The sequence below is a fragment of the Callospermophilus lateralis genome, chromosome 4 (genome assembly GCF_048772815.1).
Source record: "Callospermophilus lateralis isolate mCalLat2 chromosome 4, mCalLat2.hap1, whole genome shotgun sequence".
Classification (NCBI taxonomy): Eukaryota; Metazoa; Chordata; class Mammalia; order Rodentia; family Sciuridae; genus Callospermophilus; species Callospermophilus lateralis.
In genome coordinates, this window is record NC_135308.1 from 51,567,295 (window position 1) to 51,584,679 (window position 17,385).

General features: G+C 33.2%; 1 protein-coding gene and 1 pseudogene across 1 annotated transcript in view; one reads left to right on the forward strand and one right to left on the reverse strand.

Moving 5' to 3' along the window:
- LOC143398243 (disintegrin and metalloproteinase domain-containing protein 5-like) overlaps positions 1-17,385 on the reverse strand; it is a 93,641-nt gene that overhangs the window by 51,041 nt on the left and 25,215 nt on the right. Inside the window, exon 12 of the mRNA XM_076855275.1 lies at positions 14,108-14,297. Coding sequence (XP_076711390.1) covers positions 14,108-14,297 — 190 coding nt within the window. The remainder of the gene's footprint in view (positions 1-14,107; positions 14,298-17,385) is intronic.
- Positions 9,367-9,741, forward strand: LOC143397292 (PCNA-associated factor pseudogene; annotated as a pseudogene).

Here is a 17,385-nt window from a genome sequence, read left to right on the forward strand (position 1 = left end):
AAGAAGAAAAAAGGAAAAAAAGAGGGAAAGGGGCTGGGTATAGCTTAGTCATAAAGTAACTCTGTGTTCAATTCCCAATACAGAAAAAAATAAAACGAGAGAGAGAGAGAGAGAGAGAGAGAGAGAGAGAGAGAGAGAGAAAACAAAATATATTTTTAAATAATGTATACTGAGCAGCTGTAAAAAAAACTATTCTGAACATTATAATTAGGTCATTATTATGTTGTTCAAACACTATATGTCTTTAATGACTTTTTCTTTTTTTTATTTATATATGACAGCAGAATACATTACAATTCTTATTACACATATAAAGCACAATTTTTCATATCTCTGGTTGTATACAAAGTATATTCACATCCATTCATGTCTTTATACATGCACTTTGGATAATAATGATCATCACATTCCACCATCATTTATAACGCCATGTCCTTCTCCTTTCCCCTCTCACCCCTCTGCCCCATCTAGAGTTCACCTATTCCTCCCATTCTCCCTCTCCCTAACCCACTATGAATCAACCTCCTTATATCAAAGAAAACATTTGGCATTTGATTTTTGGGGATTGTCTAACTTCACATAGCATTGTCTTTTCTAACTCCATCCATTTACCTACAAATGCCATGATTTTATTCTCTTTTATTGCTGAGTAAAATTCCATTGTGTATATATGCCACATTTTTTATCCATTTATCTATTGGAGGTCATCTTGGCTCCACAGTCTAGCTATTGTGAATTGTGCTGCTATGAACATTGATGTGGCTGTGTCCCTGTAGTATGCTGTTTTTAAGTCCTTTGGGTATAGACCAAGGATAGGGTTAGCAGGGTGAAATGGTGATTCCATTCCAAATTTTCCAAGATATCTCCATACTGTTTTCCACTATGGCTGCACCAATTTGCAGTCCCACCAGAAGTGTATGAGTGTACATTTTTCCCCACATTCTAGCCAACACTTGTTGTTTGTATGCATAATGGCTGCCATTCTGACTGGAGTGAGACAAAATCTAAGAGTGGTTTTGATTTGCATTGCTCCAAATGCTAGTGATGATGAACATTTTTTCACGTATTTGTTGATTGATTGTATATCCTCTTCTGAGAATTGTCTCTTCAGGTTCTTGAACCACTTACTGATTGGCTTATTTGTTGTTTTGGTGTTTAGCTTTTTGAATTCTTTATATACCCGAGAGAAGAGTGCTCTGATGTGTGAGAGGTAAAAATTTGCTCCAAAGATGTAGGCTCTCTATTCACCTCACAGATTGTTTCTTTTGCTGAGAAGAAACTTTTTAGTTTGAGTCCATCCCATTTATTGATTTTAGGTATAGAACCATATCATCAGCAAATAGTGCTAATTTTAGTTCTTCTTTTCTTATGTTTATCCCTTTTTATTTCTTTCATCTAATTGTTCTGGCCAGTGTTTCAAGAACTATGTTAAGTGGAAGTGGTGAAAGAGGGCATCCCTGACTTTTTCCAGGTTTTAGAGAAAATGCCTTCAATTTTTCTCCATTTATAATTATGTTGGCCTGGGGCTTAATATAAATAGCCTTTATGATGTTGAGATATTTCTGTTAACCCTAGTTGTCTAGTGTTTTGAACATTTTGTCAAATGCTTTTTCTGCATCTATTGAGATGATCATATGATTTGTTAAGTTTATTAATGTGATGAATTACATTTATTGATTTCCATATGTTGAAACAAACTTGCATCCCTGGGGTGAATCCCTCATTATAGTGGTGCACAATCTTTTTGATACGTTTTTGTGTTCAATTTGCCGGAATTTATTGAGAATTTTTGCATCTATGTTCATTAGAGATATTGATTTGAAGTCTTCTTTTCTTCATGTGTCTTTGCCTGATTTTTGGAATCAGAGTGATATTGGCCTCATAGAATGATTTCGGAAGTGCTGCCTCTTTTTCTATTTCCTGAAATAAATTGAAAAGTATTGGTATTAATTCTTCTTTAAAGGTCTTGTAGAACTTGGCTGTGTATCTGTCTGGTCCAGGGCTTTTCTTGGTTGGTAGACTTTTGATGGCATCTGCTATTTCGTCACTTGAAATTGATCTGTTTAAATTCTGTATATCATCCTGGTTCAATTTGGGCAAATTATATGACTCTAGAAATTCATTGATGCCTTCAAAATTTTCTATTTTATTAGAGTACAAGTTTTCAAAATAATTTCTAATTATCTTCTGTATTTCTGTAGTGTCTTTTTTGATATTTCCTTTTTATCGCATATGTTTGTGATTTGAGTTTTCTCTTTCCTTCTCTTTGTTAGCATGTTTAAGGGTCATGTTTAAGTTTTCTCTTTCCTTCTCTTTGTTAGCATGTTAGCATGTTAACAATTTTATTTATTTATTTTCAAAGAAACAGCTTTTTTTCTGACAATTTTTTCAATTGTTTCTTCTGTTCAATTTCATTGATTTCAGCTCTGATTTTACTTATTTTCTGTCTTCTGCTGCTTTTGATGTAGATTTCCTCTTCTTTTTCTAGGGATCTTAGATGTAATGTTAAGACATTTATTTGTTGACTCTTCTTTTAAGGAATGAACTCCATGCAATGAACTTTCCTCTTAGAATTGCTTTCATAGTGTCCCAGAGATTTCTATATGCCATATCTGCATTCTCATTTATCTCTAAAAACTTTTTGATCTACTCCTTGATGTCTTCTGTAACCCATTGCATAGTACATGATCTATTGTAGAGAAGGATCCATGTGCTGCTGAGAAGAAAGTGTATTCTCATTGAAGGATGAAATATTCTATATATGTCAGTTAAGTCTAAGTTATTGATTGTATTATTGAGTTCTATAGTTTTTTTATTCTTTTGTTTGGAATAACTGTCCAGTGATGAAAGAGGTGTGTTAAAGTCACCCAAAATTATTGTGTTGTGGTCTATTTGACTCTTAAACTTGAGAAGAGTTTGTTTAATGAACATAGATGCTCCATAGTTTGGGGCATATATATTTAAAATTGTTAAGTCTTGTTGCTGTATGGCCCTTGAGCAGTATGTAGTGCCCTTCATTAAACTTTCTTATTGACTCTAGGTTGAAGTCTATATTATTTGATATGAGGATGGAAACCCCTGCTTGCTTCTGCAGTCCATGTGAGTGATATGATTTTTCCCAACACTTCACTTCAGTCTATGGATGTCTTTTTCTATGAGTCTCTTCATTGCAACATATTGTTAGTTCTATGTCTTTTGATTGGTAAGTTTAGGCCATTAATATTATTCAGGATTATTATTGAGACATGATTTACATTCCCAGCCATTTCTGTTTATTTTTGGTATTTAACATGACTTGGTTTCTCCTCTGATTAGATTTTCCTTTAGTGTAATCCCTCCCTCTGCTGATTTTCATAATTGTTTTTCATTTCCTCTTCTTGGAATATTTTGCTGAGGATGTTCTGTAGTGCAGGATTTCTAGTTGTAAATTCTTTTAACTTCTGTTTATCATAGAAGGTTTTTATTTCATCATCAAATTTAAAGCTTAGTTTTGCTGGATATAAGATTCTTGGTTGTTGGCACCCATTTTCTTTCAGAGCTTGGTATATGTTGTTCCACTATCTCCTGGCTCTGAGGGTCTGGGTTGAAAAATCTGTTGAGATACCAATTGGTCTCTCCCTATATGTGATCTAATTCCTCTCTTTTGTGGCTTTTAAGATTCTATCCTTATTCTGTATGCTAGGCATTTTCATTGTGCCTTGATAGATCTGTTGTAATTTTGTACATTTGATGTCCTATAAGCCTCTTATATTTGGTTCTCTAATTCATTCTTCATGCTTGGGAAATTTTCTGATATTATCTCATTGAAGAGATTGTGCATTCCTTTGGTTTGAAACTCTGTGCCTTCCTCTATCATAATAACTTTTGGATGTTCAGTTCATGGTTTCTAACAATCTTCACTGTGTAATCAACTGTATTTTACAGATTGTATACTTTGTCTTCATTATCTGATGTTCTTCCAAGTGATCTAGTCTGTTGGTAATGCTTTATATTGAGTTTTTTATTTGATTTATTGTGTCCTTCATTTCGAGGATTTCTGACTGGTTCAGGATTTCTGACTGGTTCTTTTTTTTTTCCCAGAGTATCTCTCTCTTGAAGTAATCTTTTGCTACCTGTATTTGCTCTTATTTCACCGTTGGAGTGATCAATTTGTTCCTGTATTTGCTCATTTAGGTCATTCTTTAATTCACAGATCATTTTAATTATGAACCTTCTGAACTCCTTCTCTGACATCTCATCAACTTCGCTATCCATTGGTTCTGTTATTGTAGTGTCCTGGATTGTTTGGGGCACTTTCCTCCCTTGTTTTTTCATGTTATATTTGTCTTCCTTTCTTGTAGTGTGGATCTGAGATATTACAGTTTCTTAACCATATTTTGTAGTTCATCCTTATCCTATATTTTGTAGTACCCATACAAATTGTCTGTACCTCACACCTTGATGCAGAGCTTCCAGGCGCTACTTGTGTCCCTCAATGAATGCTACTGCATCCTGGGTCTGGGACCTGCTTAAGTTGGGATGGGTGGATCTGGGCCTCTGGGCTTGACCTCCCATGGTAGTCCACTGATCAGAAGGGGTGGTCCTGTGCCAGAGGCTAGGCTCTGGTGGGTGTCTGTTCCACTGGGGGGAGGGGCCTGCTGTGCACCTGAGACCCGCACAGACTGGTGTCATTTTTTTTCTATTGTTTATAAATCCTACTATGCTTGTACCTTTTCTATTTTTCTCATTAGTGAAGTTTTGCTGTAAAATATTTTTAAACTATATTTACATGCATTTAAATAGGAATTAGTGTGTGTTCCAGTGTGATGGACAGAGTCTGTTGTGGCTGTGTAGGGGCTTCAATTTTCAGGAATATTTTTAGCTGGTTTCTAACAAACACATAATTTAAAAATAAATTCTATTAACTTAAAATTAAATAAATTTTATTAAAAACAGTGTGGGAAATATTGAAATTTATCATACATTTCACTTTTAACTGTGCTCTTGAAATTATTCCTATTATCTATTTTTGGTACAAATACTGTATGATTTCTTGCTTCTGCTGACGTCTTTCCAACTCTGAAATCAACAGTATTGCACTTGTCAGCTGAAATCAACAAGTTGAAAGTTTATAGAAAAGCATTTTGCAAATGCTATAAATCAGGGCTTAATTTATGGATTTTTTAAAATTGTCTTAAGGCTGATGGTGAAAGGTTTAGCTTAATAAATATAATTCATCAATGATTAATATACCAAATATAAAAATAATAAACTTATCCAAGAAAGAGCTAACTGAAATGTGTCTTCATTTATGAAATCATCATTGTGTTCCCAAATTAAATTCTATCTTGACACAAATACAATGTTTTGAAAAATCAACAAAAGCATTCTGGAAGAATCAGTTGGCTCTGTAGATTTACAGTAGAAAATGTTGTATGTTTTATTATTGCTTTTAACATTATGAAATAACTCTCTTCATCTCTAAAATACATCTTACTTCATTTATCTGATGACTGAATACATTTTTATATGATACTAGTGTAGCTATAACTACATTTGGTTTATGTTTGCCTAATTTATCCTTTATCATTACCTTCAACAGTGTATGTCTCTTATTAGTAGAAAACAAAAGTATGTCTCTTATTAGTAGAAAACAACTGGATTTAGTAGGGATTTTGGGGGGGGGAGTGAAAGGTACCAGAGATTGAACTCAGGGGAATTCAACCACTGAGTCACAACCCTAGACCTATTTTGTGTTTTATTAGAGACAGGGTCTCACTGAGTTGCTTAGTGCCTCGCTAAATTGCTGAGGCTGGCTTTGAACTCCCGATTCTCCTGCCTCAGCCTCCCAAGCTGCTGATATTTCAGGCATGTGCTACCATTGCACCAAGCCAATTTATTAGTTTTTATCTGTTCAATCTGACAAATTTATTGCCTATTATATTTCATATAATTACTGAGAAACTTTGATTCAATCAAACATCCTTCTATTTTATGTCTTCTAACTTTGTGTGCATATATGCTTTTACTTTCTTTCTTTCTTTGCTTGAATTTTTGCATTTTTCTTCTTTATCAAGTTAAAATTTATATATAACATGTTGTTAACAGCTTTGTCATTTCCTCATGTTTCTAACAAGCTTCCTTAAGTATAATGAAATTTAACGGTTTTAGTTTCCTCTTGTATAATACTACCTTAAAATAAGGTCCTCTTCAATTATATGCTATTGGTTCCGTGCAATTAATTACAACTTTAATTATTTGAAGCAATTAATATTTTGCACATTATGCTTTCAATTAAACTTGTCACACATTTACCCTTTTACTTTTTCACTTCTACTTGTATTATCATTCTTCCATCTAAGATTATTTTCCTTCCAGCAACTGGAAATTCTAGAAATACCTTTAGTATTTCCTTTTAGTAGCATTCTGCTGGTGATGAGTTCTCTCAGTTTTTAATTCTGCTGAAAATAACTTTTATACCTTATTTCTTAGGTAATATTTTCATGAGGATGATATTTTAGAATGGCTGGTAATTTGTTTAACATTTTAATGATATTTTATTGTTTTCTGGATTTGGTTATTCATTCTGGAAGATTCAATCATGAATATTATGATTATTCCTTTTAAAATGATGTATTTTCTTGTTTCTTTTAAACTTTCCCTTTCTTAGAAATTACTAACTTTGAGGTTTTCCCAAAGGTACTCCATAGACTCTGCAAATGTATTTTTGTGTCCAAAGATTATCATGAAGATATAATATCAAGTCCTCTACATGTTTCTTTGAGTGAAGAATATGAATACATATGTGGCAAAGAAGGAAGAACATCCTGTTATATCAGAAAGTGAAACAATAACAAAGTTAAGCACACATTCTTGGGGGGAAAAACTCATCAAATCAAAACAGATGAAGAACATTTACAAACAAATAAAATCAAAACAAGTCCTGAGAGCAAGATGGCAAAATAGAGGCACTAAATAAAGAAAGAATGTAAAACTCTGCAAGAAAGAAGTGCCAAATCATATTTAATGGAGAACCCAAAAACCTAACAAAAAACTTCTCAGTAGAGGACCTAAAGACCAGAAGGGCATGAAATGCTGTATTTTAACTCCATAAAGAAAACAGCTACCAAGCAAAATTACCACAGTCAGCAAGGCTGATCTTTAGAATTAAAAGATAGATACCTTCCCAGATAAGCACAAAATAAGAGAATTCATGACCATTAAAACAGGGCTGGGGTTGTAACTCAGTGGTAGAAACTTTTCTTAGCATGTGTGAAACACTGGGTTTGATTCTCAGCACCGCATAAAAATAAATCAATAAAATAAATGTCCATCAATGTCTAAAAATATATTTAAAAAAAAACAGTATTATAGTGGATGCTGAACAGAATCCTATGCCAAGAAGAAAGATAAGCATAATCATGAGATCTTGTAAAAAAAAAAATACATTCCACTGGAAAGGTGGAGATGGAAATAAGAATTAAGAAAGGACAAAAATTATCAGTACAGTAAAACATCAAATCTCAAAGAAAAGAGAAAGAAATTAAAAAGGAATATTGAAAACAACCAAAAGAAAATCAACAAAAGAACAGAAACAAGTCCATAAACTTTGATAATAACTCTAAATATGATATTAATTCCCCAATTAAAAGACATAGAATGACCAAGTTGATTATAAAACAAGACCCCAAAATATTCTGTCTACAGGAAATTCACCTCTCCTGTAACAACCTACACAGATTCAAACTGAAAAGATGAAAAATTATATTACAAGCAAATGAAATCTGAAAGCAGGCAGCAATAGTTAACATCCAAAAAAATAGATTTTCATACAAAAAAATGGTAAGAGGACAAAGAATGTCAGCATATATTTACCAGAGGAACAATTCATCAAGATAAAGTGATTATAAATACATATAAACTGAACATTGTAGCACCCAATTTTATAAAATAAACACGACTAACAGAGAGATTAGCTCCCAAACAATAACAATATTAGGGAACTTTATTGTCATACTCACCAACACATAGAGAATATAGACAAAAAAAGAAATCAACAAGAAAATTCAAAGCTAAATTATTAAGTATATATTTAAAACTTAACAGACATCTAATGGCTGCAGAATGTACATTATTTTCATCAGTACATGGAAACATTCTAGTATAGAAAATATATTAGGTCTCAAAGCAAGATTTAATATTTAACAATTGAATAAGATTCTGAATCTTCTCTAATCACAATAGTATAAAACTACAAATCAATGGCAAGCAAAATTGTAGAAACTGAATAGCACACTTTTACATGAACAGTGAATCGTTGAAGAAGGCAGAGGGGTACTTCTCCATTATTTACTTCTAGAAATTGAAAAGTTTCTATTCTTAATCTAAGGTTTTGGATCCATTTTTAATTGAAACATATGAATCCACTTTTCCAGCAGCATTTGCTAAAGGCTGGCTTCAACATATATTTTTTAGCACTTTTGTCAAGAATCAAATGACTGTGTTGTTTTCTCTCTGTATCTCCTATTTTATTCCATTGGCCTACTAGTCTATTTTTATGCAGTAACATGTTGTTGTTGTTGTTGTTGTTATTATTATTATTATTATTATTATTTTATTCTCTGTAGTAGAATTGGAAATTGGTATTTTAGGGCCTCCAACATTAATCTTTTTGCTCAGGATTCCTTGGCTCATATATATGCAGATGCAATGACTTCCTGAATAGGTGTCCTAGAGTTAATAGGTTTTCTGTAGCTCAAGAAACAATACCAAGAGAGAATGGTAGCAAGTACCTTTAATCCCAGTGACTCAGGAGGCTGAAGCAGGAGGATCACAAGTTTGAGATCATTCTCTGCAACTTAGCAAGGCCCTAAACAACTTAATGAAACCCTGTCTTAAAATAAAAAAATAAATAAAAAGCACTATGGATGTCGCTCAGTGGTGAAATGCCCCTGGGTTCAATCCCTAGGACCAATTAAATAATAATAATAATAATTAATAATAATAATACCAAGAATCAATAGTATGGCATCAAATTGAAAGGCATCTACAAAAAAAGGAAAGAACAGTATGAAGATAGCCTAATGAGAGAGAAAAAATATCTGCAGCTAATCTTATGACAAAGTATTGACACCAAGAATATCAAAATTACTCAAAAATGTGGTACCAATTTTATATACATATATATACAAGTATATATGCATATGTATGTGTGTATTATAAATAAATTTAACAAGTGTTCAAATGAACTAAATAAATAGAAAATGTTTCAATAAATGGACAAATGAACTAAACAAACATTTCTTAAAAGTGCAAGTGGAGGTCCTTGTCCTCTGAAATGCCCTTTGGCTGGGAATCTGCATTTGTCTAATCTCTTCCCATTTGAACATGGTAGGAACTAAAGCAGACACTGTCCCAGGCACCTACAGAAAAGTAGTGGCTTCTCCAGCCCCCAAAAGGTCCTTGGTTCCTCCACCTCTGCTACTAAGTCTACGTGGCTTTTACCAAGAAAAGCTGAAAGTAAGTATGCAGGAGGAAATCCAGTTTGTGTACATCCAACTCCCAAGTGGCAAAAAGGAATTGGAGAATTCTTCAGATTGTCCCCCTAAAGATTCTGAGAAAGAGAATCAGATTCTTGACGAGGCAGGAAGAAGTGGATTAGGAAGAGCAAAGAGAAAAGTATGTCCTTTGCAACCTGACCACACAGATGATGAAAAGAATAGAACTTATTTATCTTTGAATAATATCTCCTGTTTACTCTGATATTCTAGGGTGTAAATTTGCATAGATATGTTTGTCCATAAGCTTTGATGAATAGGCATTTAATTTAAAAAATGAGGCTAAAATGTATTCAGAAGCAAGGTATTAAATTGGAGAATTTGTAAAATTACAGTTACTTAGGTTAATATTCAATTTAATGCAGTATGTTGGTTCTTTTACCTGCTATAAAGCTTCTTGTTCTTGCCAACATTAAATCAGTGCATGATGTTCCAATTTTAAAAAATGTACAATGGCTAATAATTCTATAAAACAAAATTGAGCTTCTTTAGACATGATGGAAATGAAGATCAAAACTACACTGAAATGCATCTTATTCTGAATGACAAGCTCCAAGGATACAAACAAAAATACATGCTGAAAAGTATGTATTGGGGGAAAGGAAATCTTATACACTATGTAAAATTTATACAGTCACTGTAGAAATCAATACACACATTCCTCAAAAACTGAAAATAAAGACACAATATGATCCACTTATACATTTCTCAGTATTTATTAAAAGAATTAGAGGCAGCATAGTTTAGAGACATATACAGATCCATGTTTATAGCAGCACAATTCACAATAGCCAAGCTATAGAACACCAGGCTATGTGTGTGTCACTTAATGAATGCATAAAGAAAATGTGAAATCTATACATAATGGAGTTTTATTCAGTCATAAAAAGAATGACATTATGCCATTTGCAGGAAATGAACACCCTAATGATAATTATGCAAAATAAACCAAACTCAGAGCAAAAAGTATCATATGTTTTTCATCATATGTGGAATTTAGAAGGGGGAAAAAAAAGAGACTCCATTAAATTAGGAAACTGGTAGGGTAGATAAAAGAAATCCTGGAGAGGAAGGAAGAAAGAATGGGAGAGGGATTGTAAAGTGAAGTTGATCAAATTATTATTTTATGTATGTACAGATATGCTACATGTATAGTCTCATTCTGTATAATTAATATGCATCAAACAAAGAACTATTGATAAAAATTTAATAGAATCATATACATGAGTAAGAAGAGGCTATCAAAAAAGATCAAAATGATTTTAAAAATAAACAATGCAATTCTTAAAAAGAAATATAGTTATTGGCAGGTAATATGTAGGTTGAGCTTCACATGACATAAATCAATGTAAAGAATTATTAACCTATAAATATAAACTTAATTGATAATAACAAGATAGAAAATGACTTTAAATTATTCAGTAAAATGCAAATTGAGAGAGATAATAATACAAAGTAAGTGAAGAAGAAGATAGAAGAGGAAACATCACTTCTAGTATAAAGTCTTCATCAGCAACAATGCAAATTTTTTTTAAAAACATCACGAGTTACTCAAGTCTTCCAATGAAAGGTTAAGATTGTATTCTCCTCAGGAGATTACTGCCACTAATTTTTCCATTATAACAATACTTTTTTTCTCCATAATTAGAAAGTAATATCTGGGAATATACTGAAGACATGTCAAATATTCTCTAAGTTTTTTAATCCAGTTAGTTTTATTATCAATTGATAGACCTTGCTTCATTACAATTTTGGGCTGTGCATTATGGTGATTTTTCTGATCATGTCATTGTTTCTGTGCTTTTTCTCTTGTTAAAAAAGAATTCTCCAATTTTTTACTATCACTATAGAAATATGCTTTGTATTTTATTCAGTATGTTATAATCCATTTGTATCTATTTTGTGTGCATGTGTGCCTGCCTGTGCACACATGTGCTAAGTCCGTTTGGGGCCACTTAAAGTTTATTCATGCAACCTCTCTATGAGCACTTCCTTTCATTTCTTGCTTGCAATAGAATTTTTTTTTCTTTGTTATGGTTTGGATATGAGGTGTCCCCCTTAAAGCACCTGTGTTAGTGTAGAAATGTTAACAGGCTATTGTAAGAGCTGTAACCTAATCAACCCATCCTAGTTTGAATGGACTGGCAGGTGTGTTGTGTCCAAAGGAGGTGAGTCACTGGAAGTAGGCCCTAAAGGATTAATCTTCCATGTATCCCCTTCCCTTTATGCTCTCTCTGCTTCTTGGCTATCATGTCCTGAGTAGCTATCCTCTGCCATGCCCTTCCACCATGATGTTCTGCCTCACTTTGGGCCCAGTGCAATGGAAGTATCTCTAAAGTCATGAGCCTAAATAAACATTCCCTCTTCTGAGTTTTTCTAGTCAGGTATTTTGGTTACAATGACACAAAGTGAACTTGCAAAGAAATTGTTATCAAGAAGTAGAGTCACTGATGTGACTAACCTGAATATAAAATTTACAAGAATTTGGGGATAGTTTTTTTGGGGAAGAGTTTGAGAAACTTTGGAGAAGCAGGCTGGGGAAGTCTTAGAATTTTGTAACCAGAGCTTAATAGGTGATTTGGGTGGGAGCTCAGAAGACCAGAATACAGGTAGAAATGGGGATTGTGCTTAAGACGTTTCAGAGGAAAATGAGATTTCTACTGGGAACTGAACTAGAAGTCCCTCATATTCTGGCAAAGATTTTGTCTATGGGCTAATTAGTCAGTTGAGAAAATTTTAAGGCAGCACAGTATCTACGCAGTAGTATAGATTTTGCTGGCACCTTTTAACCAGATTTACTGTGAGAAATAGGAACAGAAAGAAGGGATAAATAAAGGATATTAAAAACTTGCAGTTTGACCTGAAAAATGCATGTAAAACTGGAACTGAGAAAATGATGGTTTTTGAAGAGATTACGGCCACTAAAAATATATGAAATACTTTCTCAGAGACAATATAAAAAGATGGCTGAGGGCATCTCAGGAATTTACAAGACCATACCTATTGTAAGCTCAAGGATGTACAAGGGAAAATGCCTTTGAGAAGATATGATGGGTGCACCCTGCTTGCACAGGGGGCATAGGAAGTTTTTCCACTGTGCTCAGCTGCCCAGGCATTCAGAAGCTGCTTCAGTCATGATCCCCAGGGGTTGAGTAAATGCACAACCTGGCAGAAGAACTTTGAACCATCCTTATGGGGCTTATTTTTCAGGGATGCAAAATTCTGAACTTAGGGATCATTGAGGTTTCCACTAAGATTTCAAAGAAAGGCATAGGAGGCCACGCAAAGTATAGCAAGAAATCCCTGTGGGTTTCCCATGAGAACATAATGCCTATAGCTGTGAAGGTAAAGCCAAAACTTGAATGCAGACACCAAGAATAAATAAATGCCAATAACATAGACTTTATACCAAGAAAAGCTGCTGGAATATAAGTTTTCAATATCATTGATTTTTGCTCTAATATTTATGTCTATTTTTCTGCTTAGGTTGGATTTAGCTTTCTATTCTTTTGCAGTTTCCTAAGTCAGAAGCTTTAGATCATTAATTTTAGATCTTTCTTCATTTCTAATATACAATTATTCAAGCTGCCTGGGTAGTTTGGTCCTGGGAGACCCAGGAGATGCAGCACCTGGCTGGGAAAATTGCATACTACTGTGGGCGTATAGTTTCATGATGGTAGAACCATAGAGATGATGTAACTACTGGGTACCAAAGCAGCATGCACTTTTTCAGTGACTCTGGTTTCAAGATGCCACAGTGCTCTAGCAATGCATTATGGAGAACAAACCACAATGTGGGTTCATGGACTGCACTACTGCAGAATATCCTTTATGAAATCTGAAAGGTGTTGGAAGCAGTGGTGTTAGCCAGTGGGAACCTCTGGCTTACATTTTACCCGAAAGGAAGAGTTACTCCTGGTTCTGAGATGATACCAAGTGGTATTATTTTGTAGGAGAGACAAGGTATTTCCTTATGGCCTCTATGTGGACAAACTGAATAGCTGTGCTCCACAGGGTTTTTGCCACTGACCTCCTTTTTATAGGGGGTTACAACCATTAGGCAGCTTTGATTTGCCAGCTTGCTGATATTCCTCTATTATCTTTCATCCATCGGTATGATTTTTGGTTTATATTTTTATATTTTAGACAAATAATAGATTTAATTTGAGAATATTTTAATTGATTTTATTTGAAAATAGAACAATTTTTCTGTATATATTATGAAATACATTTTACTGTTCTATTGGATATAGTCTATTTTCTTTGGGGGTCTTGTAGACTTCCCTTACTGCTGTTGTTAAGAGCATGTTGTTAAACAGCTTAAATAGTCTTTGTGGTCATTAAATTTTTAGCTGATACACTAAATAATGTCTGAAGGCAAACATTATTTAAGAAACCTATTTGTTCTCTTCAAAAAATAAAATTATGACATATAAAGATTTCCATCTTCCCCTCCAAAAATGCCCCTTTTAAATCTTTTTTACTAAAAGATAAAGGATTTTTTTGTCTTTTCTTACTATTATACACAAATATAAAAAACTGAGAAAAAATTGAAAAAAAAATTTACTAACCTTTGAAGTGCCACAATCACATTCTTCAGTACCTTCTATTATTCCATTGCCACATATTTTCCTTTGTGCTTCTACCCGAACTGGCATATCAAAAGGATTCTTCTCAAGACATGAAAGGCCATGTTTTGAGGTTAAATATTTAAAATTATCCACACTACAAGTGCTGAAATCCTTTATACCAGCAGCATAGCTAAAATATAAAAATATGGGTATGACAAAAATCATTGCTGTATATCTCTAGATATTTCATTTTTTTGGAGAAAAATTTCAAGAGCATTCATTTATTCTTTGTTGAAAAAATAAGTACACTTCTAAAAACATCAATTATATTGCTAATGCTTTAACAAACTTTTATAATTACAACAAGAAAAAAAATTTAAAATATATATATTCTAAAACTTCTTTTCTGTCATAAATAAGAACCAGTGTTGGTGACCCCAATATATCTGTAAAGGATTTATCCTGGGGCTCCCTGTACTCTAGACTCAAATATCAAAATCCACAAATTCAAAAATCCTTTAAATATATATGAATACATATATTTTAACATATGTATATAAATAAAATCTCCTATGGCCTTGGAGTTTTTAAATACAAGAACTACATCATTTTTATTTCTCTTTCTAGTGCCAAACAATTGAATTTTTAACTTTTGGCCTCAATATTTAATTTATTTTATATATTTAATTACATTTTTGCTGTTTCTGTAAATATAAGAGTGTTAGTGTTAATATTAAGAGCATATTTTTCCCTTCATAATTTTAAATTTTCAAATAAAAATTGGTTATAGATTTATCATTGAGAAAACATGGCATAGACTTATTTTCCCTGCTTCTCTTTGGTAAGTATAAACTTTGAAAATAATACAAGAAGAATAAAGAAGAATTCAGAAAAATCAACTGATAGATAAACATGTTTGGACTCATAGGACAAGAGGAAGGGCATAGTACCTGGGTATATCTCCACACCAAATAAAAGATGATCCAGGTTTAATATTTTCAGGACCACAACCTGGCAACAAAAGGTAGCTCATATACATTCCCTCTATCCCAAGACCAAATGTAAATCCCACTGAAAGCACAAGGTAATCCTGGCACCACGAGAACGAGAGATCAATTAGAATCACTGCTTATCCACTATGGGTGAGATTGTACATTAATTAGTACAACTACTACAGAAAACACTGTGGTTCCTTAGAAAACACAAAATAGAATGACCATGAGATTCAGAAATCTCACTACTGGGTATATACTCAATTACTGTGTCAAAAGTCATCAGCATGGTGTTCATAATAGAAGGAAGATCAGCATATCAAAATCTCTGGGACACTATGAAGGCAGTACTAAGAGGAAAGTTTTTGCACTGAGTGCATTCGTTAAAAGAATAAAAAGTCACTTGTTGACCTAACACTTCATCTCAAAGCCCTAGAAAAAGAAAAACAAATCAACACCAAAAGCAATAGAAGACAGGAAAAAATTAAAATCAGAGCTAAAATCAATGAAATTGAAACAAAAGAAACAATTGAAAAAATTGACAAAACAAAAAGTTGGTTCTTTGAAGAAAATAAATAAAATAGGTAAACCCCTGGCCATGATAACAAAGAGAAAAGGAGAGAAAAACTCAAATTACTAAAATATAAGATGAAGAAGGAAATATCACAATAGAAACACTTGAGGTATAGAAGATAATTAGAAACGATTTTGAAAATTTATACTCTAATAAAATCGAAAATCTCAAAGACATCGACAAGTTTCTAGAGACAGTGACCTACCCAAACTGAATACATGATTTCAACAGATCAATTTCTTTTTTTTTATTGATTGTTCAAAACATTACAAAGCTCATGATATATCATCTTTCATACATTTGACTCGATTTATGAATTCCATTTTTTCCCCAAATACAAATTGCAGAATCACATTGGTTACACACTCACATTTTTACATAATGGCATATTAGTGACTGTTGTGTTCTGCTACCATTCCTATCCCCTATTATCCCCCCTCCCCTCCCCTCCCCTCCCATCTTCCCTCTCTACCTCCTCTGCTGTTGTTCAATTCTATCCCTTTTTTCCCTCCTCCTTTCCCCTCACAACCTCTTATAATATTGTGTAACATTGAAGGTCTCCTACTTTTTCCATATGCTTTCCCTTCTCTCTCCCTTTCTCTCCCCCCTCTCGTCTTTTCAACAGATCAATTTCAAGTAATGAAATAGAAAACACCATCAGAAACCTACCAAGCAAGAAAAGCCCAGAAACAGATGGATTCTCAGTCAAGTTCTACTAGGCTTTTGAAGAAGAATTAACACCAATACTCCTCAAATTATTATATGAAATATAAAAAAGGGAACACTTCCAAACACATTTTATGAGGCTGATATCACTGTGATACCAAAACCAGATAAAGACAAATCAAAGAAAGAAAATTTCAGACCAATATCTCTGATAAAAATAGATGCAAAAATTCTCAATAAAATTCTGGCAAATCAAATACAAAAACATATCAAAAAGATAGTGCACCACTATCAAGTGGGGTTCATCCCAGGAATGTAAAAAAAATTCTACCAGAAAACTTCTAGAACTAATAAATGAACTCATCAAAGTAGCAGAATATAAAACCAACACCCATAAATCAAAGGCATTTCTGTATAGCAGTGACAAACCCTCTGAAAAGGTATGAGGAAAACTATACCATTTACAATAACCTCAAAAAGGGAATCAATGAAAGAGGTGATAGACCTCTACAACAAAAACTACAGAACACTAAAGAAAGAAATTGAAAAATACCTCAGAAGATGGAAAGATCTCCTCTACTCCTGAACAGGCAGAATTAATGTTGTCAAAATGACCATACTACAAAAAGCATTATACAGATTTAATGCAATTTCTATTAAAACCCCAAAGACATACTTCATATACAAATAGAAAAAGCAATCATGAAATTTATTTGGAAAAATAAATAAGAGACACTGAAGAGCTAAAGCAATCCTTAGCAAGAAAAGTGAATTAGGAGACATCACAACGAGAACTTAAACTATACTACAAAACTATAATAACAAAAATGACATGGTACTGGTACCAAAACAGACTTGGACACCAATGGTACAGAATAGAGGACACAAAGACAAACCCACATAAATACAGTTATCTCATAATAGACAAGGGTGCCAAAAACATTCACTGAAGAAAAGATAGCCTATTCAACTAATGGTGCTGGCAAAACTGGAAATCCATATGTAGCAAAAATGAAATTAAACCTCTCTCTCTCACCTTGCACATA